This window comes from Pterocles gutturalis, unplaced genomic scaffold, assembly GCF_000699245.1.
Source record: "Pterocles gutturalis isolate BGI_N339 unplaced genomic scaffold, ASM69924v1 scaffold4488, whole genome shotgun sequence".
NCBI classification, from domain to species: Eukaryota; Metazoa; Chordata; class Aves; order Pterocliformes; family Pteroclidae; genus Pterocles; species Pterocles gutturalis.
The window spans coordinates 19,670-44,954 of record NW_010122779.1 but is presented as its reverse complement, the minus strand read 5'-3'; the positions used below and the strand labels follow the sequence as shown (position 1 = coordinate 44,954).

The following is a 25,285-nucleotide window of genomic DNA, read 5'->3' as shown; positions in this document are numbered from 1 at the left end:
AATTGGGCACTGCTCAGGGTCAGTCTCCTCTTCAACAGATCTGCAAGCACTGTATCCTGTATTGTAAATTCAGTGGCAATGCTCTAATACTTTCAGTGCGGAAAGGAACTCTGTTACTTTTTAAATCTATCATGCTGCAGTAGTTCCCACAGCACTGAGTGTCATAAAACCAAAGGCGAAAATGCCAACTTCTATAGCAAAATCAGACTTTTTTATTCTACTATTTGTTTTTAAACATGTTGTAATATTTTGTTGGCAGCTAGTGGCTTAAGATTTTGTTGCTTTTAAGATTATTCATAAACTCATCGCAATCAGAGAAGTGTCTGGAACTGAGTTTTATACTCAGTTGCTCCTTCTGTTGAAGAGTCCTAAATGGAAGCTGTGCTACTTCCAGGTGAAACATCTCCTACCCTTGGAATGCTAGAGCTGGAAAAGTCTTCTGAGAGGAGGCAAAGTACTCCAAAAAGCTAGTGTCTCTTCCCCAAGTTTTTGGTAGTATCATTATATATGGAAAACAGGAGAGGATATTTATGCAACTCTTTAGAGTTTATTTAATATCCAGTAGCTAAAATAATGTGGGGTTTTTTTTCCTTTGGAATTTTTTTCTAAGCATAACCTATTACTTGAACTGTAAATCAGGTCTATTCAGAAATTTATTTGTAACCATCCCCTACTTGCTCCTGCCTCCTGTGCTGTTACGTGTCTTTTGTCTTATTTTATGTGTGGAGTCCAATCCACAAGCAATCTGAGTCAGGCTTTGAAACCAGCTTGCATGGACGTTACTTCTATAGTCATAATTTTAGATTATCTGTCAGTTGGCTGTATCATCTTTTGCATTGAAGCAGGATCGCATCTCTGTGGCTTCTAAGACTGCTTTGATTTGTTTTTACAGGAACGGAATAACAAACTGCCGGATGCGCACAGAAAGCGAACAGTCCTGTGGCTCTCCAGTTGTTAGCGGTGACCCAAAGGAGGATCACAACTACAGCAGTGCCAAATCTTCCAACCACAGGAGTGCATCACCTGCTAGTGACTCCATTTCCTCTTCCTCTGCTGACGACCAGTATGAATTTGCAACTAAAGGTAGCCAAGACAGCAGCGAAGGAAGTGAAGTTAGCTTCCAGAGCCATGAGAGCCATAGTGAAACAGAAGAGGAGGACAAAAAGCAAAATCGGAAGGAGACCAAGGATTCTTTAGCTGACAGTGGGTATGCATCCCAGCACAAGAAAAGGCAACATTTAATGAAGGCGAAAAAAGTACCAAGTGACACACTGCCTCTTAAAAAGAGACGTACAGAAAAGCCCCCTGAAAGTGACGATGAGGAGATGAAAGAAGCAGCAGGATCGCTTCTGCATTTAGCAGGAATTCGATCCTGTTTGAACAACATCACCAATCGGACGGCAAAGGGGCAGAAAGAGCAAAAGGAAACCACAAAAAATTAGAACAAATCAATGATTTGTTTGAACTTACAAAATTTTGTTTCAGCACGTCAGGTGAATTCTAATGATTTGTGGCAATATCAGCAATTTTTTTCCTTTTTTGTTTTTCTTTGGTTTTGTTTTGTTTCTTTTTTCTTTTTTTTTTTTTGACCCTTAAAATTTTTATTTTTAAAGGAGATTGAAGCCATAGAACTCATACTGACACTCAGCTAATTTACAAAAGCTTTTCATTACCGGAAGACAAAAAGTTAACAAAAAAATAAAAGCCAAAATCGACATTGCTTTCACCGGCTTGTCAAAAAATGCAAGGTTGAATACACAGTGACATCAACGTTAATGTGATGGGAGTAAAATTGGGCACTTGGAAATCCCTCTTATACTAGAAGAGCTGTGCATAATTTAGTAATAATTCAGGCCTGGCCCTTAAGAATTTTTTTTTAATGGCCTTACAATTGGGTTAGAAGTGTGAATAAAGAGATTTGGGGGAAAGAGGAGGCACATACTTCTCAACACCAAACCAAGAACCGTTTAGTGGCACTTGGATACATTGTGCCATAGAAGTCTTTGGACAGCCACTGGTGGCAACTGTGCAAACCATAATGCACTTTTAGTGCTTCACGTACTATATGTGGCTCATAATGTGAAGACTGATAACTTTAAGTTTGGGGAAATTGGAACTATGTATGCAATGGGTTTCAGTGACATAACGAGAAGAAATGGGAGGGAGGTGTCACTGTAGCATTGTTAATCCTTGAATTCTGTCTTCTATATTAAATTAAAAGAATGTTCAAAAAGCCATAAGCCCGAAGATTGGCACTGTGTGCAAAAAATAATAGGGAAAAACAAGCTATGTCTTCTAAACTGCCTGAGTGAAAAGCAATCAAGTCTAAGAAATTACAGTAGATACTAAGGAAGGAAATAAGTCAGAATCTTTTTCTGTGGATCAAATCCTTGATCTAACTGGGGAAATAAAGCTACAAAACCTGCCATTAGTAGTATTCTGTATTTAAAAATAAAAAGAAAAGTATATTGGTGAAGAGTAAAATTCAGAAGTTCAACAAAAGACTGCCCTCAGAAATGAGTGTGTAGTTACTGTCAGTCAGAATTCATCTGTGAAAAATGACAACAGATTTCCAGATTCAACCAGTGTAGCCAGCAGAAGAAATTTGATCCACATTGCATGGATTCCTTTTGGGATGGGGGGAATACAAAAAGTAAACAATTTTTTTTATTCAAAGATGACAAAGTTCTTGTAAGGTAAATAATGTATTTAGCATGAAGCATGAATTATTTTCATATAAATATAGAAAATAGAGAAAAAGGCTATGCCTCTAATTTTTAAGCCCTTAGGCTTAGAGTTTGGTTTTTTGGGTTTAATTTTTTTGTTTTGTTTTTGTTTTGGTTCTTTTTTGTTGTTGGGGGTTTTTTGAAGCAGGTGTTTAAGGTTTAACCTTCTTCAGGGACAAACACTGACTGTTGGGGAACTTCCTCTGCAATATTAAAAAATAAAATCTTCATGCTCTGGTAGGGCTTGGATGGTTGAATTATACTGCCTTGTCTGCACATTCAGCCCCCCTCTCCCTACTTGTTAAAAAAAAAAAAAAAAAAGTTAAAATGTGTCCTTTCTTCGTCTGTACATGTGTAACATGACGCAATAATCTGAGGGCAAATTTAGTAGTGAGTGTGTATGACAGAATCAAGAGAATAATGGGAGGTTAATTGAGGAAAACTCTCTGATTTTATTCAGGAATAAGTAGACAAGAAAATAGCTTTGCTAATTTGCCATGAGAAAATGAAGTTAGTAAAGAGCCTTACTGAGGTCTCCGGAGAAAAAACAGTGTTACAGAGTGTGATTCAGGTATAGTGCTACTCTTCTGGTAATGACAGCTATTAAATTGGAGATCCCTGTAGCAGAGGGAAGCTGTGAAATAAATAGGACAGTCTCTCTCTCTCACCTGGACTCATGAATTTGGCATGAAAAATTCTATATTTAGAATATCCTAGAGGCAAGAAGAAAATCCCAGGAACCAAACACTTAACAGAATGAAATGATCATTTCTTAAAAGAAATACAGGTTTATATTTATCCCTAACAATTGTTTCAGGCAGCAGTTTCACCAGGACGGATCTAGTTTATGAAGAGTGAGTTAGAGAAGTGTTTGATTTCCCACTCACTGGAGTGAACTAAAAATTGCATTTGGCGATGCCCATGGTGTGTGTTCAGTTAGGAAGTGAAAAGACTGAAGGGTGGGCTGGTCTGGACCTGTTTCTGTGCTCTGCAAGAATTTTGTCATGTAAAGAACAGGGCCACAGTGGGAGCAGCACAGCAAAACAGTGCTTCTCCTCCATCTCACCCAGCATGTCCTGGGATCCAGGAGCTGCCTGACAGCTGCTGGAGCACAGCACAACTGCCAGCTGTGCAGATAAGGAAGGAGAGAGCCAAGGATGGTGCAAGGAACAGCTCTGCGCTCCCCTCAGTTTGCTGGGGCAAATGCATGCAGGGTTGATTCCCAGAGTTAGTTAAGTCAGGAGTACATGGATACTGACTTTTCATGGCTGCCTGCAGCCCTTAAAGTTGGGGAAACAGGAAGGACCAGTCCCTTGGCCAGGCAGCACAGAGATGAATGAGCCATAGCTTTTCCCTTGTGTCACTGGAGTGGGACAATTGGCTTCTTCCCAGATCCACGCTCCCTACAGCCAGAGTCCACAGGCAGCACACCACACAACCCCTGCGCAAGAAAACTTGGTGCTTCATCTTTTTACGGACTTTTGGGAGAGTCATTTGAAATCTAAAATACCATGGTATCAGTTTGTTACCACCTTTGTTCATTAATGCATAGTTGTACCAGCTCAGGAGTGGTTTAATATTTATCAAAAAGCAACATTGAAAAGTCAAATTCGGTGACAGAAAATACTCTCAAACCATGGCTCAGCCATCTCTGTCCTCCAGAGAAAGTGATGTGGTGGTACGCCTGTGGCCAGACTCTGTCCACAGTCACAACACTAATTCTAGATCAGCTTCACTGATTGCAGTGTGTCAGTGCAAATGAGATCAGTATCTGCTGAACAACAAGTGCCATTCATTAATGTGGACTCTTGGTGGCTAAATATATAATTACCACTAGTATTACCTTAGAAAACAGTCATTTTGCATAAATATCTAATTAGGCAGGTTATCTATCTATATATATAAAATACCTATCTAAGACTTCAACAACTCCTTTATATACTTGCTGGTAAACTTAAAATGTTGGCAAGCATCTATTTTCATGTAGAATTTGTTGCTCCTAGTCTGATCTGCTAAGGAGGTATTAGGAGGTATTATTTGGTAGGAGTTTAAAAGTTATGTTCAGGATCCAGCAGTTTGGCTGGGAGCTAATGCCATCAGTAGATTATTTCTGGAGTTTAAAAACAATTTGTCCTTATTGACACTTAATCTGACTATTGATGAGAAGTACATAATCTGGAGTTGTATACAATATGTAGGAGTCACCTTTTAAACCATTTTTTTGTGCCTGGCTGACAATGGCAGCTTTGTCAGAACTGGTTCTAATCCATCCCAGAAGTTCTCTTTTTTTACAAGAATTTAGACCAATTTGTTTTCCAAAAAATATAATGTCAGTTTTTCAATCCAGTTGTCTCTACTTTGACTGAATCATGCCAAAACGGAGTGGTAATTGCACTGGATTACGAATTCTCTCAATTGCCAGGCATAAGGTGGTTTGGTTTTGCTTGGTTGCTTTCCTTACTAAGCCATTTTGGGGAGAGAAGTCGTTGAATCTCTAACTTTGCATTTTCCTCACTCTATCAGTATTGCCAAATTAGCATTTTTCCAAGGCAGGTGGGGGCTATGGGAATCCCAGTAGGTCAGCAAGCATTCAGTGGCAACTTTCACATGGCCGTGAATTAGAAGAGTCGCTGGACTTCATGGTGGGTTCCTTTGCAATATGCCTTTTGTAGCAAGAAGCCAAGAAGCTCTTGCAGGACAGAGCTAATGCCACAAGCGGATTTCACCTTGTCTGCAGGGAGGTAAAATCTGCCGGTCATGCTTGCATCCTGCAAGCAGTTGGATGTCCTACTGCATTTTGATGCAGATTTTGCCTGCATTTAAAAATGCAAGCACAAGTCTTGAACAGCTTTAGAATATCACGCCACAGCTGTTTCTGAAACCAGTCTGATCCTGATCTTCTGGCAAAACCAGCAGTAGTTCTACCGAGATCACAGGGTTTTACAGCTTGAAAAGCTTGATGTGGGAGCGAGGAAGTGTGCCATGTAGCACTAGAGAGCTGTCTTCTGACTGTGTTCTCTTCTCTCTGGCAATGCAATTGAGGTCCATATTCTGGCTCCTCTCTTACCTTAATGGGAGAAGGGAATCGCCAGGGAGGTGCATCAGCTCCCAGTGTTCAACTGAATTACTGTCTATCTTTGGAAAAGATACAGAGAAACTCTGGGGGCTGCATTCTTCACTGGAGTGAGGTAGAGATACATCAACATACTTTAGCAGAGAATGAAATCCTAAATTGTACGCCAAATGGCACCAGGGATAAAATGACCAAAATAGCCATTTGGCCCAGTTTGTCAGTAGGCGTGATTGATTGTCACTGAGATTTTGGCTCCCAAATTCTAAAGATGTAGACAGTTGCAATCTGCGGTTTTCTAAAACCTGAAGGTGTCTGATCTCCTTTGTAGTCAGGGGAGCTATAGACATCCAAGTGCTCCTGGAAATCTTTACCATTTCACTATTATTACTGTTTTTCCTTGAATCTCGCCCCAGGCATTTTTGAGAACATTATTCTTCTGTGCTCCAGGATCAGAATAAAACTGTCGAGAGACTGCATTTCCAATTTCAGATGCAATGCAATTTACTTCACTTCATGGAGAATGCAAACCCAGCTCCTTCAGGTATGTCACTACTGCCTGAATAGCTCATTGGCATATTTTATAGGAAATATTTTGAAGTGTTTTCTTGACTTTGGCACCAAAAGAGCATTTGAACCATCCATCCTCCTGATTGTAACAGAATTTCAGTGTTGACCGTCTGACCAGTTAAGTTTTAGTAGTGTTCTTCACAGCCCTCCAGTAATATATCAAACACTGTTATGCACATAATGCAGCACTGTGATCTAATTTAAATAATACTTTTTTATTATTTATACTACTCTATGTAATATACATCAACACTTTGCTATATAACCTAAATGATAATCCTCTTCTTAGTTATCTGCCAAACTTTGAATTTCTGTTTGGTTTATATTGCAGTTAGCACAGTTACCAAGTTGTAATGATGTCTCTTTTCCTTTGAAATGGGATGTGTAAGTCAAACTATACATTTTATGTGTTTCTGTTTTGAGCTGGAGTTTATAAGGATTTACACACAACATTCGGTGTTCTGTATAAATCTGCATACATTTGTGAATTCATCTGTTAATCCCCTTTTATTTAGAAAGTATTAATTGATGGTGGTTTATTAGGGGTTTTTATTTTTGCATCTTTATTTTTTAGTACTGGTTATTCTTGAATTAAGCAGACTTGTCAGCTGGGTTGCTTTATCTTTGATCATGTACATGACCTTGTAATTCTTCCACAGTTCAGCAAACAAGTACTAGCTTCACTGACCAAAAAAAAGTCTCAACCTAATGTGTCTATGGTGCTGTATTTTGCCGGTGTACATTTAAAACCAGAAATGATTCAAAGGTCACTTTTGAGTTGTTCTAATAAGTAGCCTTTCCTGGTTTTGGGAGTTAGGGTTTTGTTTTGGTTTAGCATTGAAACAAGGTGTAGTTATCTGAAGCTATATAATGGGTTTTCTACTGTATCACATCTCCTTTTGCAAAGAGGAGGAAATCAGCCTGATGTAACATCCTTTCACAGTCAGTGGAAGGGGTTTTGTTTCACTTTATTTTCAGTTGATTTTGTTGGGCTTTGGATCAGGCCAGCAGTTATGAGAGCTCATCATCTGAGGGTTTAAGGGGTAAATGACAACTTGTGCTGGCCCTCAGTGCTGGAGGGGTTTTTGCTGGATGCTAAAATTACGTGGTAGATTCTGGGATGGCTGATCATCTAGAAGTGGGAAATCTTTTCTATTTGTTTACTCTGGCCTGAAATCCCAAGACTTTTATTTTTTTGTTCAGATGACATTGAACTTGAGTACATTTTTAAGTTGCTAGAGCATTGTACATTTCCTGAGTATTGAAAGTCATATGTGTATTTGATAACCAGTTCCATGCCTGCATCATTCACACTCACTACTTAAAACTGCCATGATATAAAATGTTGGGGGGAATGATTTGTGTGTGTATGAAAAGCATTATGGACTTGTCCTTTTTTTTATACTCTGATCTGTAATTTCTGAAATATTTTGTTTTGCAGAAAAAAGTGATAAAGCAATCAAAAGACCAAGAGATTTAATATGAATGCTTAAGGGTCACAGGACCTTAACTGGCCAATAAGTTAATTTAGTACAGTGATAAGCCAATTTTTTTCCTGTACTTGGCGTCTGAAACTGCCAATTTCATCAATATTAAAATACGAACTGTGACGGGGAATGAACAGTGATGTTAAGTTGTATTTGTGTTTACCTAAATGAGCAGTCCGAAGGCAAGTGCAATCAGCTGATCTTTAGGAAATATGAAAATGTTGATTTAGAGGCATACTTGCATTTTACATTTTCTTGATGTGTAATCATATTGCCAAAGACAAACTATTTCATCAATTATTATTGTAAATAACACTTTCCCAAAACCTACCATAAAGTTTCTGTGATGTATTGTCTTCCAGTTGCAATAAAAATTACTGAGTTGCATCAATTGAGCAATTGTATTTGTGTGAATATTGGCTTCAAAATATGTCCAGATATTAAGGAGGAACAACAGTGATTTTTTTTACAAATTAATTCCTTCATTATTAAATAGTTCCAGACCCTGTGGGATGTTACCTGTATCTTCACTGCAGTAGATACCAGCTTGTGTTAATTTGCTGTCATGTGCAAATGGCTAGATATACTAAATTGCTGTTAAATAAGGGCCTGATCTTCCTTTCTCATCAGTTTTGCAGCCTGGAAACAAAGCTGATTTCACTGGGAAATTGTTTTTTTTTTTTTTTACATTAGCAACAATCAGAAGATATTCAGTAATAAGACATGTCTATCGATATATATATGTATAAAACAACCTGGAAAACGTTGCTTTATAATCTTTGCATCAGCCCTCCCCAGGCTGTATTCTGGTTTCTGCAGCACCAGAACTCTTAATTCTTTTGCCACATTACTCCTTTACCTTGTGGCATGAAGGGACTGTTTGCAGGAGGAAATCCTGTAGAGAAAGAGCTAGGTGCCTAAACGGACTCAATCCATACCCACCTAGGAGGTATCTTGCTCTTCAGATACCTCGAGCCTCCCCTATTCACCATGGGCTGCTGCAGGAATTGGTGATGATCTTTGTTCAGTGATGCTGAAAACTAGCCTATTCAGTGCCTCTCCAAATAGATCCAGCAACCCAGCCTAAGTCTAGAGTTGAAAACAGTCCAAAAGTCTTCTCTTCAGAGAGTGACTAATCGAGGGTATTAAAAAAATGTAGTCGCCTCATAGCTTTCTCCAATTAAAATTAAACTGAATAGTAAAATCTTACAAATAAAATCATTCCCCAAATGAATTTGGGGTGGTTTGAAAGTGTTCTATGAACACATGTATCTATAGATTAAACTTTTAAAAGGATTGAGAAGAAAAAAAGCCCCCTGTTCTTCTGTCAAACTAAAATCTTTCCCATACCTGGTTTTGAGTTGCTGCTGAAGGAGGGGAGGAAGGTGTCTCGGCTGTGTAATGAGAGTGTATGGGTGCTGAAGCTGGAATTCCAGCTGTCCCAGAGCTATAAAAGTGTCCTGCTCACTTGCCTTGGTGCCATCCTGAGCAGTTGGTATTGGAGACCACCGCAGTAGGCATCTGAGGGGACAGGATGGATGTTAACAGATCCTGGGGGGGAGTGAGGCAAGAGAAACAAATGTCTGAGATATACACAAAAGAGCATAAAAACACCCAGCCCCAATATCTGACCAGGCAATTGATACTTAAATGTATTGCCTGAAAAAGTTATGATTTGTAACCTATCCTTAGCATCCACTTCCACTGCAAGGGAAAAAAGAGGAGAAGAAAAGAACTCGGCCAAGGAGACAAGATGAGAGGAGAGTGGTGAGAAAGAAAAAGCACTTAACTATGCTCTGGATCATCTTCCTCTAATGGATCTCCCCTCCCATCCACTGACAGTTAAGCAAGTATCATGCAGCATGGTCTGGGAATGGATCTGTAGTGACATGTAGAGGAGCAGGGAGACCCGCAGACTGCAGAAAATGCTTTAGCCTTTATATGCAAGCCAGCAAGCTTGCCAAGAGGCTGGTCTTGGGTGTGTTTCAGCAAAGGGCATCACGAGTGCCTTACACTGTTTAGGTCAGGCACACTATTTGAGATGTGTTGAATCCCAGTTGTGCTACAGGCTTTTTGTGCACCTTGCAATTTGCCTGTCATGGGCAAAACAGCCTCAAGGTGCGAGTTTTACTTCATTGCCAATTAACACAGACTTCTGATCGCTCATTCAGGTATTTAGAAAGGACACATACAACCAGCCACTACCCCTTCTCCAGCCTCAACACCCCTATTTCCACCACGGGTTACGCTCAGCTTGTCAAAATGCCTCTGACGAGCTGTTGGGCAGAGCGAGCAGTTGAAGTGATTTAGGTACCGGCTTGCTGATGCCCTTTTGGACGCTTGCTGGTTGTCCCGCTGCTCTGGGTGTACTTGGTTCCTCTGCTGCAGGGTGTCCCTGCCCCAGCACGGGTGGCCTGTGGGCTGCAGTCCCTCGGGGGTGCACAGACCCCTTTTGACATCAGGTGGGTCTCCAGCAGCCCTTGGTTTGCTGGTTCCTTTATTAAACACACCTGAGCAGGAGTCCCCCTCCTGCAGCTGCCAGCAGTGGTGGTGCCCAGCAGGTTTCTCCCTGTTGTTGGCCTCAGCCCTGAGCTGGCTGGAACCGGCTGTGACTGGCTCAGGGTGGCTCCTGGCTGCCTTCCACAGGGGAGGTGCTGCCACCCCCTTGCCGAAGCCTGGTCCCTCCTGGCCTCTGCAGCACCTCAGTCCCTCAGCACCTCAGACATGGTGGTGGCAGTATTCAGCTTGCTCAGGGCCTGCTCCAGCCCTGAGAAACCCCAGGGGGCAGGTGCTGTGGCTGCACTCTGGGACGGAGGCCTTGGGGGCCGGGTGGGGCAGATGGAGAGCACCAGCCTGGCCTCAGGGCTGAGGCGCCCAGCTGGCATGGGCAGAGGGAGAGCACCAGCCTGGCCTCAGGGCTGAGGCGCCCAGCTGGCATGGGCAGAGGGAGAGCACCAGCCTGGCCTCAGGGCTGAGGTGCCCAGCCGGCATGGGCACCCATCCTAGGGTGACCGCCTCGTGCTCCCAGCCCCTTTTAGTAGTCCGTGGGCAGAGTGTGATGGCTGGGCTCCTGCCCCTCCTCACTGTGTAGAAATAGATGTGGTTGTGTAAGTGTGTAATGCAAGGCATGAACAGGACTGCGAGCTTTTACATTGCAATTTTTGGCTACAGAAGACCTTACAGCCCCAGCAGCGCAGACAGGTGCTTCCCACCCAGACGGCAGAGCTACTGCAGGGCCCCATGCAGACGCCGCTGCAGGCTCCCCGCTGAGGCTGAGCTGCTGCGCCTGAGGCACAAGGCTTGTGGGACCCAAATAAGAGCAAGCAAAGCAGCCCTCACCTGGTCAGGACACTCGGGGACAAACATGGGTCTCCAGGCTCACCTGGCTTGTTTGCAGGAGCAGGTAGCTAACAGGAGTCCTGCACAAAATGCCTAAGTCTGCATGGCCTCCATGTTAAATTCCTTCCTTTACACAACAACATCTGTTCCTACGGACTCCCCTGTGAAGAGGCTGCATTTGACCCTTCTGCTCACATATGCAGGCTGTCTGGTGAAGTTGTCTCGAAAGAAAAAAGAGAATGTAAATAACAACAAAAGGCTTTGTTCTATGTACTCCAGATCCTGTATTTTGCCAGGAAATCAAATCACAATGGCTTCTGTGACGTCTGCTTCTTAAAGTAATATTATAGAGGAATAAATCTTCAGCTTTAACACAGTGTGAGTCTTTGACTGGGTACATTCAATCCACATAAGATAATTAAAGAGCTTTTAAACTTCATTGTAAAATACAGATGATTAACAATGGTGAGAACCTCAGCGGAAAACACTCTACGGCAAACATCTGTCAGAATTAATAACAAACATGCACTGTGCTTTTAATCTTATGCTGTTTGACATAATTTTGATTGCCTATAAATCTGCAGGTTTTGTTTATATTTCTATTTACAACTTAAAATTTGATCAGCAGTGCTGCTTTCACTGTGGTGTAAGAAATCAAATAATGATTGTGTATATACAGCAATCTGAGCATTACAGTGCAGGAGACTGTAAACACAAAAATTTAAAATCTCTGCTTATCATCATAAGCAATGTTCTCTCCATGTCTTTAATGACAATCAGTTTCTAGAGGCTTTTCCCAGGTAACTCTCATTGAAAACAACAGCATCTTTTTTGGTAGCTTGGTCCTGAAATGCAGTATCTTCCTGCTGCTGAGACACAAGTTCTTGTTATCTGTCAGTTTTCAATCAGTTAGACAATATAAAAAGACTTTTTTTTCTTCTCCTGCTTTTCAAAATGAATGTTAGTACATCAACAAATCAGAGGAAAACACTTTTGCTAGATGCACCTTAGGAGTCAGAGGCTGTGTATTAGGGACACCCTGTAACTCAGCTGCATATTGTGGGATGATGCAGCAGATTCCTCCTGAGCTGACATTTCCATATCTACACACCCAGTCTTAAAAAACAAATGGCTTATTGCCAAAACGTAAAATAAAAAGTAGGATGAGTTAGAATGACAACAAAGAGATTGATGACATGGCTGCTTTGCCCTTAATTAGGATAGGCAAACAGAGGGAGCCTTTTAAAATACTACAGTCTCCGCTCATTCCTTTGCAGCTTTGGTTTCGCATCTCTAAAACACAGATCAGTCTGTGATGCAGGGACCTGATTTTAATCATCATCTTACATAATCTCTGCAATCATAGTAAAGAGCAGTGTTGTTCAGTGATTTTAAAAATAGCTTTATTCTGCTATCAGCATACTAATTAATACACTTGCTTATTCCATCTCAGTTACAGAAGCAACGCTACCTGGGGTGTAATCAAACACAACTGGCTTTGCGTAACACCGTGTTGTAAGCAGCAGATCATCAATCGGGGAAGAGACCTGACTCCTGCTCCTGGTGACCACCGCCTGCCATCTCCTCCTGGCGCAGCACTGGGGAGGAGCCATGCCCACAGCAAGATCTGGCTGGTGATCCACCATGGAAAAAAAAGAAAAAGGATTTGGGGAATATTGTCTAAAGGCTGTGAACAGCGTCCAGTTAGCCATTTTGAACTGCTGAGCTTTGCAAGCAGGGTAGGGGAGGGAAGGGAAAGCTCCTGCTGGCTGCTACGGAGGAAAAGGTGACAGCATGGGAGGCTCCTGGTGCTGCCTGAGGCATCCAGGAGCCATGGGGAAAGGACTGGGCGAGAAGCTCTGTCAGAAGCGAGTGCTCAGCATCTGATGTAGGAAGCCAACGTGGCTTTGTCTCTGCTAGGCCTTTGGACTCTGAGGGACTTCTCCCTCACTGCTTTTTAAAGTCTGCCTGTTCTGTGCCACTGCGGCCACCATCTTGGCACTGTGGCTGCTCCTGGCCATCGCAGCACCAGCTGCCCTGTCTGACTTCTGACTTTCCCAAGTACTAAAGCTAAATTATGTTAAAACAACTGCCAGAGGGCTTTCCTGACCCCCCATTAGCCTAAACGCCCTTACTTCCAGGGGGCTGGATGGAGGCTGGTGAATGCTGATGTGACTGAGAACAAAATCACAGCCTTGAAATTATTCCACTTGTTAAATGACTTGGAAGAGGATTATCAACTGATTCCCAGGTACCGTGTCAGGATACATCTCTGCTCCTGAAAAGTCATGTCTCGTTCCTCCTTTCTTCTTCTGCACTATCCTGTTTGGCTTTATTTTGGGCAACTGAACCATATCCTAGGTGGTGGCAGACTGACTGCCTCCAACACAAAATCTGGGTACTAAGCGCCTTCTGCAATTTTTTTATCTCTGTTTTCACAGCTCTTTGCAAAGAGAGCCCTCTGACTTAACCCAGCATCTGAACTCTTAGGCAGGTCTCACCTTACACAGGCATTGCCTTTGCTTTAGTAAGCTGGAGTGTAAACAAATGTGAAAACAAGACTGCTTAAATTTAGTGAACAAGGGGTCTAATTGCTTGGGCATCTAGTGCTCTGATGCAGAGGGTAGCTGTTTGCTTGCCCTGCTGCTTTACGACTCCCTTCAAATGAGGCTGCAGTAAAATTAATAGTCTGTGACTATGTATCTAACTGGAAGCAAATCAGTCACCTCCACCAGGCTGGTAATACCATCTCCATCGACAGGGGTGTTCACAGTGACTGGGGGGGATCATACCGGGACCCCCGTCTGTGCAAGTCACTGCTCGAGAAGTAAGGAATGGGCATGGCCAAATAGCCAGGAGCAGGCAGGCTTCAAAGCCTGCATTGGCTGGCCTGGTTTAGGGTTAAGTAGCAGTGGGGAAAAAAAAAAAAAGGGTTAATTATTTCCAAGAGTTGGGAGTCTTTATTTTTTTTTAAGCAATTAATCTTGAAACAGCCAAGTAATAACTTGTGCCTGACTGTGTTTGCAAGGTAGAATTATAATCATTTCGGGTTCGGGGTTCAGGAGCAGAAGAAAACATTGTTTGCTTAAAGGCAGGCAAAGCTTGTGTCCCTTCAAGTGCCTCCAGTTGTTTATTCATGTAGACTGTAAATGCCACTAAAATACATGAGAGCTCGCTGTGAGGACAACTGTCTGATGCGTATGAAAAGACAAACATATTTAATTTTAGAAAGAGGACATGTTATTATAAAATATAGATTTTGAGACAAAATGAGAAGCTTAGAAGTAGCTGTCAAAGGAAGGGGTGGGCTTCCAGAAGGATGAGCCCCTCAGTTTTTCACTGGGGCACAGCCAGGATTTGTCCGGTGGGACTTAGCCCACTCCTAACGTTAAGGTTAGGGTTAGGAGGGAGAAAAAGCCTGGACCCCTGGTATGAGTCGGGCTGCCAAAGGGAAGGGGTATGTTGCCAAGACAGAAATTTTTCATGGGAGCCAGGGCTGGAATCCTGGGGTGAAGGGCCAGCCCACACGTAGGCAGGGAGAGGGACAGAGCCTGGAGCTGCCATGTGAGTGGGGCTGCACAGGGGCTGCCGAGGGAAGGGGCAACCAGCTGAGAGGGTCCTGCCCTGACAACTTCTTCATCTGGGCCAGGATGTTTTGCTTGCATCTACTTACCAGTGAGTCTTACCAGGCTGATGGGTTTCATCTGCTCAGGCTTCTGCTGATGTATGGTCTCATGGAAAAGACCCCAGACCCAATCCTGACACTATCCAAGACATCTCACTGCCTTCTGTCTGTGTTCAGGTTTGAACTTCCAAACTGCAATTTTTTGTCTGGGTTTCTGGCTGTCATGGAGGCAAATACTGTGTGAATTTATTGTGTCTAAATACTCAGCACATCCTGGCTGGGTTTTAGTCACCTCTGGCAATAGAGACTTGTACTGTCTCTTGTACTGTGGCTCACGTTTACTCAGTCTGAATGTGGAAGTCAGTTACACATCCAGGGAGGCATTTGGAGATATGGTGCAACACGCAAACCCTTTTCCAATGCTAAATGTTGAGGAAACTTTAACCTGCCAGAGCTATCCCCACTCAAGCTGTGGGGAGGACAGGAGGCTGGTTGGTGGGACCCCTGGATGAGATACACAAGTTGGTTGGTCCCAGGGGGACAGGTCAGCACATCCCAGAGGCGCTGTGCTCTGAGATCTGGATTCTTGGTAGAACCTGTCTACTGTCTCCAGGTCTTCCCTGCTCACCTCACTCAGGTACCACAGGCTCCAGCTGGCGAGGTCCCTGTCTCTCAGGGAGCAGCTTGCCTTCACAGCTTGCTGGCACCAGGGGGGAGTCAGCCCTCGTGGTTCTCCTTAAAGAGCTACAGGACTCCTAGGCATTGCAGATGAGGCACGTTGTGCCATGAAGCTAGCACACAATTTGCTCATCTAATCTATTCAGTAGGCTGGAAAATATAACTAATTCATTTAAATTGCTACTGCAAAAAAGTTGTCTAAATGTCTAATCAAGTCCAATTAGAAATCTAAATGGATTATGTTTTCCATTGGGATACAAACGACAGCCTTGTTTCTAATCACCGGTGCTGGTATCAGAGCCATGGTTTTGCTTTCCCCGCAGCCCTGAAGGCATACCTCATGCCTGTACGGCTTCCTTCCTACAAGAGCAGCTCATTGCTGGAGGTGACCTCCCATCCACACGGTGCAGAGCTGCTGCGCAGCTGAAAGCAGGGAAGTCCCTTGTCTGCTGGACCTAGGACCTCAAGCACTTCTTGCCAAACTGTTCCCCAGGTAGCCAAGGCTACAGCAGCCCCTATCCAGAGGGCTGCCTACAATTCTGCCAATGGCATCACTAACTTCATCTGTACCCTACTGACATAAAACAATTTTTCCCTTCACTGAAGAAAGCAAAGCACTTTTGTGGGTGTTCTTTGATTTTCCTTGGCTGCCTACTTTGCCTTGCCCTGATCCTTGCTTGAAGGAAATTATAATGTGAATAACCAAACAGATGTAACAAACTCTAGAGGTAAAGGAAGGAAGCAAGAGGGGTAAAACTAAACCTGTGCTCTCCCATTACCTGTTGTACTTGTTGCACCTGTTGCATATTCATATTCTCAGGTGAGAAAAAAAATTCATGAGAGGATTGTATTTTTGGCATATCTCAACTGTGATCTAGTGGTCTGGCTAAACTTGTCTTAATTTTAGTACAAATAATTGTCTTTTTGTTAATATTGGCCTGTGGGTGTGGTGTTGGTAATCTTGTCAGAGGCGTTGGCATCCCGGGAACTAAACCACCCGTCCTGGTTATGCCGAAGCTGGTGGCAAAACTTAAACTGACTGAAGATCAGGGCTGTCCCTCTAATAATGCACGTTTGTAGGTATGTCTATTTACATTTTGGTAATTTCTTACAATTTTAAACTAAAAGTAGATTCAGTTACTTCTTTACCAAGCCTGTATTTTTCTGGAATTTCCCTGCTGCCTTTTCCTTTACACAGGCTATTCTGTACAACTGCTGTAAGTAATCTCTGCAGGCGCGCACAAAAACGTGGCAACAATTTTGCCCCTCTCCCCACCATGAATGTTATCTCATTCCCCTCTAAAGGACCATCCTCTGGGCGGAGTAGTGCAGATCCAATTAACTATGCCTCTGTATCAACACTACTCCTAAGCAAAATATATTGATTGGTGAAGCTTTGGACCTACTTTAATCAAGTAATCTAAACAGGGCTTAAGCTTCAAAAGCCTGGTGATGCTCCTAGCTTCAAAGCTTTTACTTACTCTGAATTAATTTACCCTGGATGTTCTAATGCTCCCAGCAACCCTATGGATTATAATGTTAGAGGTCGCAATCATGGCTCTGATAATATTCCCTAAGCTTAGACTGTATTGATCATAGGGTAAAGGCAGAAAGGAGAGTGGGCAACACAAGGAGAAAACAAAAATCTTTGATTTGAAGCAGGGGTGAATCTGTTCACCCCTGTAGCATGCCGCTGGGAACAAATACCAGAACGTGTTAACAGTTGCTTTTTTCTTGACTGAAGATTTATTCCGATATGGACTGAGTGTCAAATGCTCATTTCCAGACTCCTTCCTGCATAATATTGTAGGTGCATTATGTCATAAATGTACATCTTTGGCAAACGGAAGGTTGGTTTGGATTTCATATGCAGTAGCTAGCACAGCATTGTTGAACATCAGCACAGGTTACAGTATTAGTCTCAGCTCCACTCTGGGAAATGGGAATAACATTTTTCTCCAGTTTGAGTGAGAGCTAGAAGCCATTGTGTGTAGCCACCTGATGCTAAATCATATGCACTAATCACACAATCGATGCATGCTCAAGAGACAGACCTGGTAGTGTCAGCTTAACAGTTGGACTCAATTACCTTAAGGGTCTTTTCCAACCTAAATGATTCTACGATTCAGCAGGGCTCTTCCACACACCCTGGCTGATGCACTGAACACCTGTGCAAACACAGGGAAATGTCTAACCTGATGTGCACTGTAGCCTAAAGATGCCAGTAAATCTGAAATGGTTTGACCCTCATGAGTGAGACAAGAAACGTGACAGTGTTCGCTTAAACAAACATAACTGCACTCACTCCGTGTTGGTGCAGGGTCCCTCAGGGCTGCAGGCATGTAAAGCAGTGGCATTTGACAGTTTTATCAAAAACACAGAGGGCTGGCATCCTTTGTTCCTGTTCCTCTGGGCAGACACCCGGGACAGTCTGTATGGGTAGCTCCATCCTGTCAGAGTCCTGACTGGTGAAGTCAGCAGAGGGACTAGGCAGCAGGGCAGAGTTTTTGTCCATCAGTGGAGGGTGGTAAGACCCCTCTCCAGATAACTCCCGAAATGTCTTCAGTGGCCTTGCCCTGGGCCCTGCCTGTCTTCCAGAGATTATCATGAAAACAGCATATTGGTGAATGAATTGAAAGATTATTTAAAGCAAAGATAACTTTCATGTTGTTATTAGGAGGCCAGGTAAACAGGTAAAAGCTCACACTATTTTCAATAAAGACTATCTCCTGCTTTATGAAACACAAACCCTGTGAAGCGATTTCACACCAAGAGCTCTGATTACTACAGCAATAATTTCTTCTTACAGCCTTTCAAACACTTATTAATAGAAAGAATACCAGTTCAAACTGTCTTCCCATCACACAGAAAATATCAATGTTAACAGTGTGAACTTCAAAATCCCATCTTATCAGTTAATGCCAACTATTGTTACTGTACTGTCAATTTAGATTTTTGTTGTCCTCTGTTGATCTCGGTCTCCATATATTGCGCAGTGCACATCACTTAAAATGTAACTTTCCTACGCTGACTGGCCAGGGATGATTTTCTGTCCATCTGTCAACTGGCAGTGAGTAAAATAGGAACTTTGGCACTTTTTCTTGTGACGGGCTCCCACCTCGCTGCTTACCACCAGTAGGACATCATCATAAGGATGCAGACACTGGCTTCAAGAAGGGAGCAGGGAAGTGGTAGCAAGGAGAGTGTCACTTGGTTTTCATTCTTACACTCTTCTCCTATTTCATAAGCCTTTGGGCACACAAAGATGGCAGTTTTTCTGTGTTTGGCATGGCACAGATGACTAGTACCTTCCATGGGAAAAGACAGAAAAAAATAAATAAAAGGTCAATCGTGGTCTAGGTAAGATATTGATAGTGCTGCCCCTGCTGTTTGGAAGGAATCAGGGCTGCTAAACTATTGCTTTCTAGACTGCTGCTGTCAGGGACAGTATTCCTCCAAGGGGTAAGGTAAGGCAGCCTCTGCCATTCTGGCATTCCTTCTCTCAGCCCTAATTGAGCTTGAATACTATTTACAGTACTATTTAAATTCTGATTGACTGTATGGTGGCCAATTTAAGCTTGTCCTGTTTTGCACTTAGGTTCTAGAATGGGTTGTATTATTTCACAGCTACTGATTTCTCCATCAGGGCTAATAAGGAGTATAGCTACCAAAGCCGTGAACGAGGGGATCACACCAGCCCCCGCTTCCCTTACAGTTCTCCCACCCTATACTCCAAGATCTCTTAAGAGAGACCAAGACATTTAGACAGGTGCATCCCAGTGAAAGGCAGAGACTGACTTTTAGCTCTGCAAAATCTGCCCCTCGGGTTCACAGGTGCTGGAGAAGGCTGAGGAGACTCAGTCCAGCCAATTAGTTTTGCTTAAGGTCACATAACACAACCTCAGTCCTGAATAAATATGGACTCTGTGCACACGTGTCTGACTTTGTGGCACAGTATGTTTCTTTTCTATTTTATTTCCAAAGCCCTTGGAAACTGTACGTAGAGAGTGGACATGTGAACTCCTCATTTCTCTCTCCCTGTTCCTGCTTCCCTCCCCCCGCAATAGTAATCCCTGTCTGTGCTGCCCACAGGAGAAAATTAGTTTGCTTGTACCTCCTGTGCACTGCTGCCAGGCCATTTTACGTAAGCATCCTCTTCTGTTCTCCATCGCAGGACAGCACGTCCTGTTGGAGCTGGTTGTTGTCTTTAATCTCTGAACATAAACATGCAGATTACCAGCGCCCAGTGGATAACAGACATGCTGTCATATCTGTGCTGCTTTCCCTGGGCTGTGCTGATCACTCTCCTACTGAGCATGTGACACTGGATCACTTGCCATCAATGATACCCAGGCCAGCATAAGCGTTTCTTGCCCCCCTCTTCCCAAGGCTTTGATACATCAGGCTGCTTCAGTCAACCCTCTATGGGAAGCTTTAACATCATCCTTCTCGTCGTTCAGGGATAGGAGAATATGGCAATGGGCAGGCTGGGCTCTCTGCGGCTGCAGTTTTCTCTCTGCCCTTAGAGTTTTCTAGTGTTTGACCTTCATGGCAGGTCCCCAGAGTTGGCAGAGGTCGGAGCAGAGGTCTGGATTGAAACCCAGCTGTCACTAAAGTACTGTGTGGCCTGATTTCTCCAAACAGCTTAATGACAATGCAACCAAAATGCCAGAAATGTTTGTCTTGGACCATTCCCCATTCCCAGCCTTGTCTCCTTCCACTGGTGGAGCTGCTTTTAGGACATGAGACAGAATTATATAGTTTGAGACTAGCCAACAGCTGGACTCCATGTGATGTCTTCATTGCAGGGAATGTGGGAGGAGTAGGATGGGTACAGGTCGGGGAATACCAGCTGCAACCTGCTATGTTGCTGCAGGCTCCACTTTCCTGTAGATACCATGGTTTGGCTGTGAGCTCAGGAAGACAGGGTTACAGGCAAGATCTCTATATGGGGTAAGTCAAGAGAGTGTGTTATCACTCTGATGAGGATACGTGATCATATCAGATGTGTGTGTGACTCCTCACTGACAGAGGGCTACTGGCAACACGTTTTTTTTAAGTGCAGGTTGCTCCCTTCGACTCAAAGCCTGAGGCTTCCAACCCTCACCATGTTTGGCTACACCATGGCTGAAAAAGGCTTGCATCTTGCATGGTCATTGAAACCCTTGCTGCAGTTTTCTGTACTGGGTGATTAGCAGCTGCCTACACTGCATCAGAGCCCATTTTACCTGATTTTCATCATAGCATGCAGTGAGGGCTTGAGAGCAGTACCAGAGCAGATCAAGCACTCTTGTATCAAGGAGAGAATGGGAGCTTACAGAGAGGTTGCAGAGCTTTCTGAGTGCCTGGTCGCTCATTTTGTATTCATGTGCCACTTTCAAGCAGAGGGTGGTAAGAGGTGGGGGAAACACCATGGTTCATTCAGTCATTAATTTAATAAATATAGGGAAAGGGTAGACAAAATTGGCTGTTTCCTTTGCTTAATGTTTTATCATTTGACCTTTATCTATGTCAGGAGATTAAGAATGGCAATATTGTATGTCAGCTGTGCTGGCAGCTCTGAACAATCTTCTCATGGCAGTTCTCTCCGGGAATTTAAGGAGGCATACATTTGGGAAATTGGGCCTCTTCTCAAGGTCAAGCTGAGGCATGGGCAACCAAAACGGTGCTGTGGGGAACAAGCCCACAAATGTGACTTGGTGCCCAGATCTTCCTCACATCAGCATTGCATGAGCCTGGAAAATTCATCAGCTTTCTGCACGGATGAGATCCGAGAGATTTCTTTACCCAATACCAACACAAATCTCTAATGCAGACTTACTTGCACTGCTTTGAACATACCAAAGTTGAGATAACTGCAGTTATTATACAGGTTTCTACTGGGTCATCAATGGTTGGTCACACCAGAGAAAATCTCCTAATATAACCAAATCCCGAGCGACAGAGCAGGCTGCATCCCAGGCTGTGTACTAAACTGCTGTTCACTTTCTCTCCAAGTCTTTGTCTCTCTATCATTTTCTCTCTCTCAGATTTCTTTTTTCCTTTCTTCGTGCAGAGAAGAGAAGTGATTGCTAATGAATTGCAAGCATGGGGTATGGGAAGATCAGTTAATATGGCCCAAGTATTCAGTAATACAAATACATTAAAGTGATCAAGCAATGAATGAAAATTGACCCAAAGAGCAGGTTCCACTGAGAAAACATGTGAGAATGTAAATTAATGTGACTTGATGAAACTTGAAATGTCATAACACAGCAGGGCATGCAATACATCAGAGGAAATGTGAAAATTATACTTTTTCCTGAAATAATAGTTTTCAAAAATAAGTGGCTTTTAAATTCTTCTAAAAATATAATAAAGGGATTAGTGTCAAGAAAAAGGTTATTGTTGTTTATCAGACTGCAGACTCAGTCCATGGCGGCTTTTCACAAATATCCTCTTTTATTCCTCTGACTACACAGCAGGAAAAGGAAAAGAAAAATCCTGAAGTCTTTCTACTTGTCTGGATTCCTCTTCTTAACTTTGCACAAGGGAATTTTTTAAGTTGTTTGGAGGGTAAATGGCATTCTGATCTATTGCTTTTTTTTTTTCTTTTGGCCATCTGCTTTCATCCAAAAGTTCTAAAGCTTAGAAACAAGCAAACAAAACAAGAGGAAAGGTCACTTGAAATTAGTCTGTCTTCTAATAAAAATTACTTAAAAGGAAGGGATAAAAGCATCAGGAGACAGAATTAAATAGTTATGCTGGCAAGTTTCCAAACCCAAACAGAAAATGTAACATATTTTCCCCTCTCCCATGTGTCCATATTTGTTCAGTGATGGCATGACTGGCCCGTGTGTTGGGAAAGTCTTTTCTCTCTTTCTGTCATGAGAGATGTCAGATTTCTCCACTGTCCTGCATGCTGGTGTGGTCCTCACAGAAGTCTAAGACATGAATAGGAAGGAGAGGATTCCTCCCCTATTCCAGCTGCGCAGCCAGCAGGTAGTATGAGACCAGGTCCCTTTTCATCCAGTGCAGAGTGGACTTCTGTGGGAAGAACACTGAGAGTGCAGGTCTGCAGACTGAAAGGAGAAATTGCCACACACCACAAAATGGTGAGTTTAGTCCTGTGACTGCAGTGACCACGCATGGAAAAGGGAGCCTCAGCCTCTTTCTCTAGCACTTAAGCGCTCCACGGGAGACTGTGTCCTGGATTCTGGCTGGAGATGGATATTCTCGATGGAGCACGTCCTAACCGTCCCTGTGCCAGCCACCACCTCTCTGTACTGCTCCAGCTCAGATGATTCCCTCAGACTATTTCCCAGGTTTTTCTTTCCCCAGGCTCCCTAGCCCTCTTTCTCTCATCTGAGTTAATATGCATATAGGAAGGATTAACCAAAGCCTGTGTCCAGGTAGGGAAATGAAAAGACTTTTATTCCATAGCAGAGAGTGTCTGTAAGCATGACAGTCTGAGTTACTAGGGGTTACCTGAGCACAAGGTGTTCTTGATGCAACCCAGCCCCATCTCTTTTCCTGTGGAACTGCATGAAGGTGGGGTGGGATGGTCCAAAGAGAAAGCTGGCAGGGTCCTGTGGAATGAAGCCTGTTCATACACAAAAGAAAGAGAAAACAAAAATAGAAAAAAATTCATGCAACTGCAAAACATAAAAAAACAGACTGAAAGAAGAAATACAGCAGGTCAGAAAAGCTATTAGATGGCTAATTAAATAGCACAGTATGTAATGTTGTCCTCTTCTTCTTGTGTAACAGATATTAATTTCATGAAAAATCCTAATGACTAGAAACATAATTCCTGTTTCATTTTGGTTTTTGAACAAACACAGGAAGCTGTCTGCAAAAGAGAAGGGGAAAAAACAGGTTAAAGAATATTTTACCATTCACAGTGTGCTCAGAAAATTTGTGAATGCAACTTGTGTAGCTTTGCATTGGTGCAAATAAGCAGAGCATGAAGATGGTTGGTCCATTTTCATCAGTCAATAAGAGAAGTAGAAGTAGTCAGCGAGAACAGGTTGCAAATCTTCTGTGTCTCACCACAGGTCATTTTTTTTTCATATTTGAATTTATATCCTGAAACATGAGGCCACTGTAGAGCAAATGGCCAACAATACAATAGTTTTGCCATTCTGAATAAAAATGCAGCCTTTCAGAAAAATTCAGCACTTCAACTGAAGGAAAAGATATTACTGATTTCAATTCTTTTTAATCTGACTAAGCAAATGATAAATGGGAAATTATTGAATAGCTATTTTTTCGGAACATTTTCTTGGCATGGCTTATGTGTAGCTTCTCCAGTTGGGTTACGGTGTAAATTAAAGTTATTTTTCTTGGTAAGGTTTGTTACATATTTATAACATGTCTACAATTCACAGAGAAAGTGGAGTCTGAGGAATGAGACCCTGAATAGTCCTATGCCTGCTATTAATTATCGGCTAAAGCATACAGAATAGCCTTCCACTCATATTAGAAATAAATCTTGAGTATCAATGAAAAATATGATTGTTTAGTGCTGTCTGGTTAGGATCCAATTACAGATGGTGTATTTATTTTAAACATACAAGATGCACACTAGAGATCTCCAGGAACAAAAATGAGCTGAAATTGGCTGAGCACTGAATGGAAAAAAATAATGATCCGTGCTACATATCTTGTATACTGGAGACTACAGATGAGGGATTAAAAAATTAAGGCCATGGCTATTTACACGGCACAGCACAGGTTGCTCTGAGTGTTATTTGAGTGTTGGCACCCAGCAGATAGACATCCCACTTTATCCATGATTTAAGTACCTCTTCTGCAACACAAGAGGATGGCAGGAGGTATGAGGGAAAGGTAGTAGCTGCTGCATCAAACCCCAGTGCCAGCTCTGTCCCTCAGGCTGAACTCCTGTATGTGCCGCAGTGCTCACTGCCCTCCCTGCCCTGGGCTGCTGCACCAGAGGGGCCCTGATGCACAGGCAGCTCCTCTGAATAGTCAGTGCATGTGAGAGCCGGCATCCTGTGGCTGGAGATGGAGATCTGTGGTAGCAAGAGCATCAGTCACACCAATACAGACCTGTAGCCACAGAGGGGCCACAAGAGCTTTCTTCTACTGACTCCGGTGACAGGCACAGCGTCCTGGGGTTACTGGTGTGAGGAAAAGCCTGGTAGTCATTTGTGTTCAGGCACTCACTGTTATCTTTTTCCAACAAGTACTTTGACACAACAGGTTAATGTGTGGAGGTTTCATCCCTGGGCATGCAGAAACTACAGCGGTGAGGAAGGGAAACTCTTTTCCATAGGAGATGGCTGTTGAAGAAGAAGGTTTCTAATTCCATAAGAATTGGCAGCAGAATGTGAAGCAAAACCATAGAGGAAGAGTCCCATCCACTTACTTGGTAGAGAGAAGCTAAAGAAGCCAGTTTGCTTTTGCAGTTCTCAGGGTTCTCCAAGATCCCTTTTATTTACTTATTTATGTATGTCATTGCTGAGGAAGATGATTAAACTTCCCTGTTCCAACCCACTTTTGACTCAATACGTTTTTGTATTACTTTCTACATCCTTCACTGCATGTGTTTAGACAGGGCTTCTGAAATACCTTGACAGTGTTTCCCAAAGGAAGAACCAGTGGCCTGCAGAAAACCTCTTCTGTCTCAGAAAACCAGGGGACTGTACACAGTGTTTAGTCTTGCTTATTCCAAACAAACCTTACAAATGACCTTTCCTTGCTGGCAGGCTTTTGCTGCTGGAAGTAATTTCTAAAGGAGTTTTATGTCTTGTCAGTTTGTCTGTATTTACCCCACAGCCCCATCTCT

At 42.9% G+C, this 25,285-nt stretch overlaps 1 protein-coding gene across 1 annotated transcript in view; it reads left to right on the top strand.

Moving 5' to 3' along the window:
* LOC104464790 (forkhead box protein N3-like) overlaps positions 1 to 1,442 on the top strand; it is a 70,866-nt gene extending 69,424 nt beyond the window's left edge. Inside the window, exon 8 of the mRNA XM_010077621.1 lies at positions 893 to 1,442. Within this exon, the coding sequence (XP_010075923.1) occupies positions 893 to 1,442 (550 nt within the window). The remainder of the gene's footprint in view (positions 1 to 892) is intronic.
* Positions 1,443 to 25,285: the final 23,843 nt, after the last annotated feature.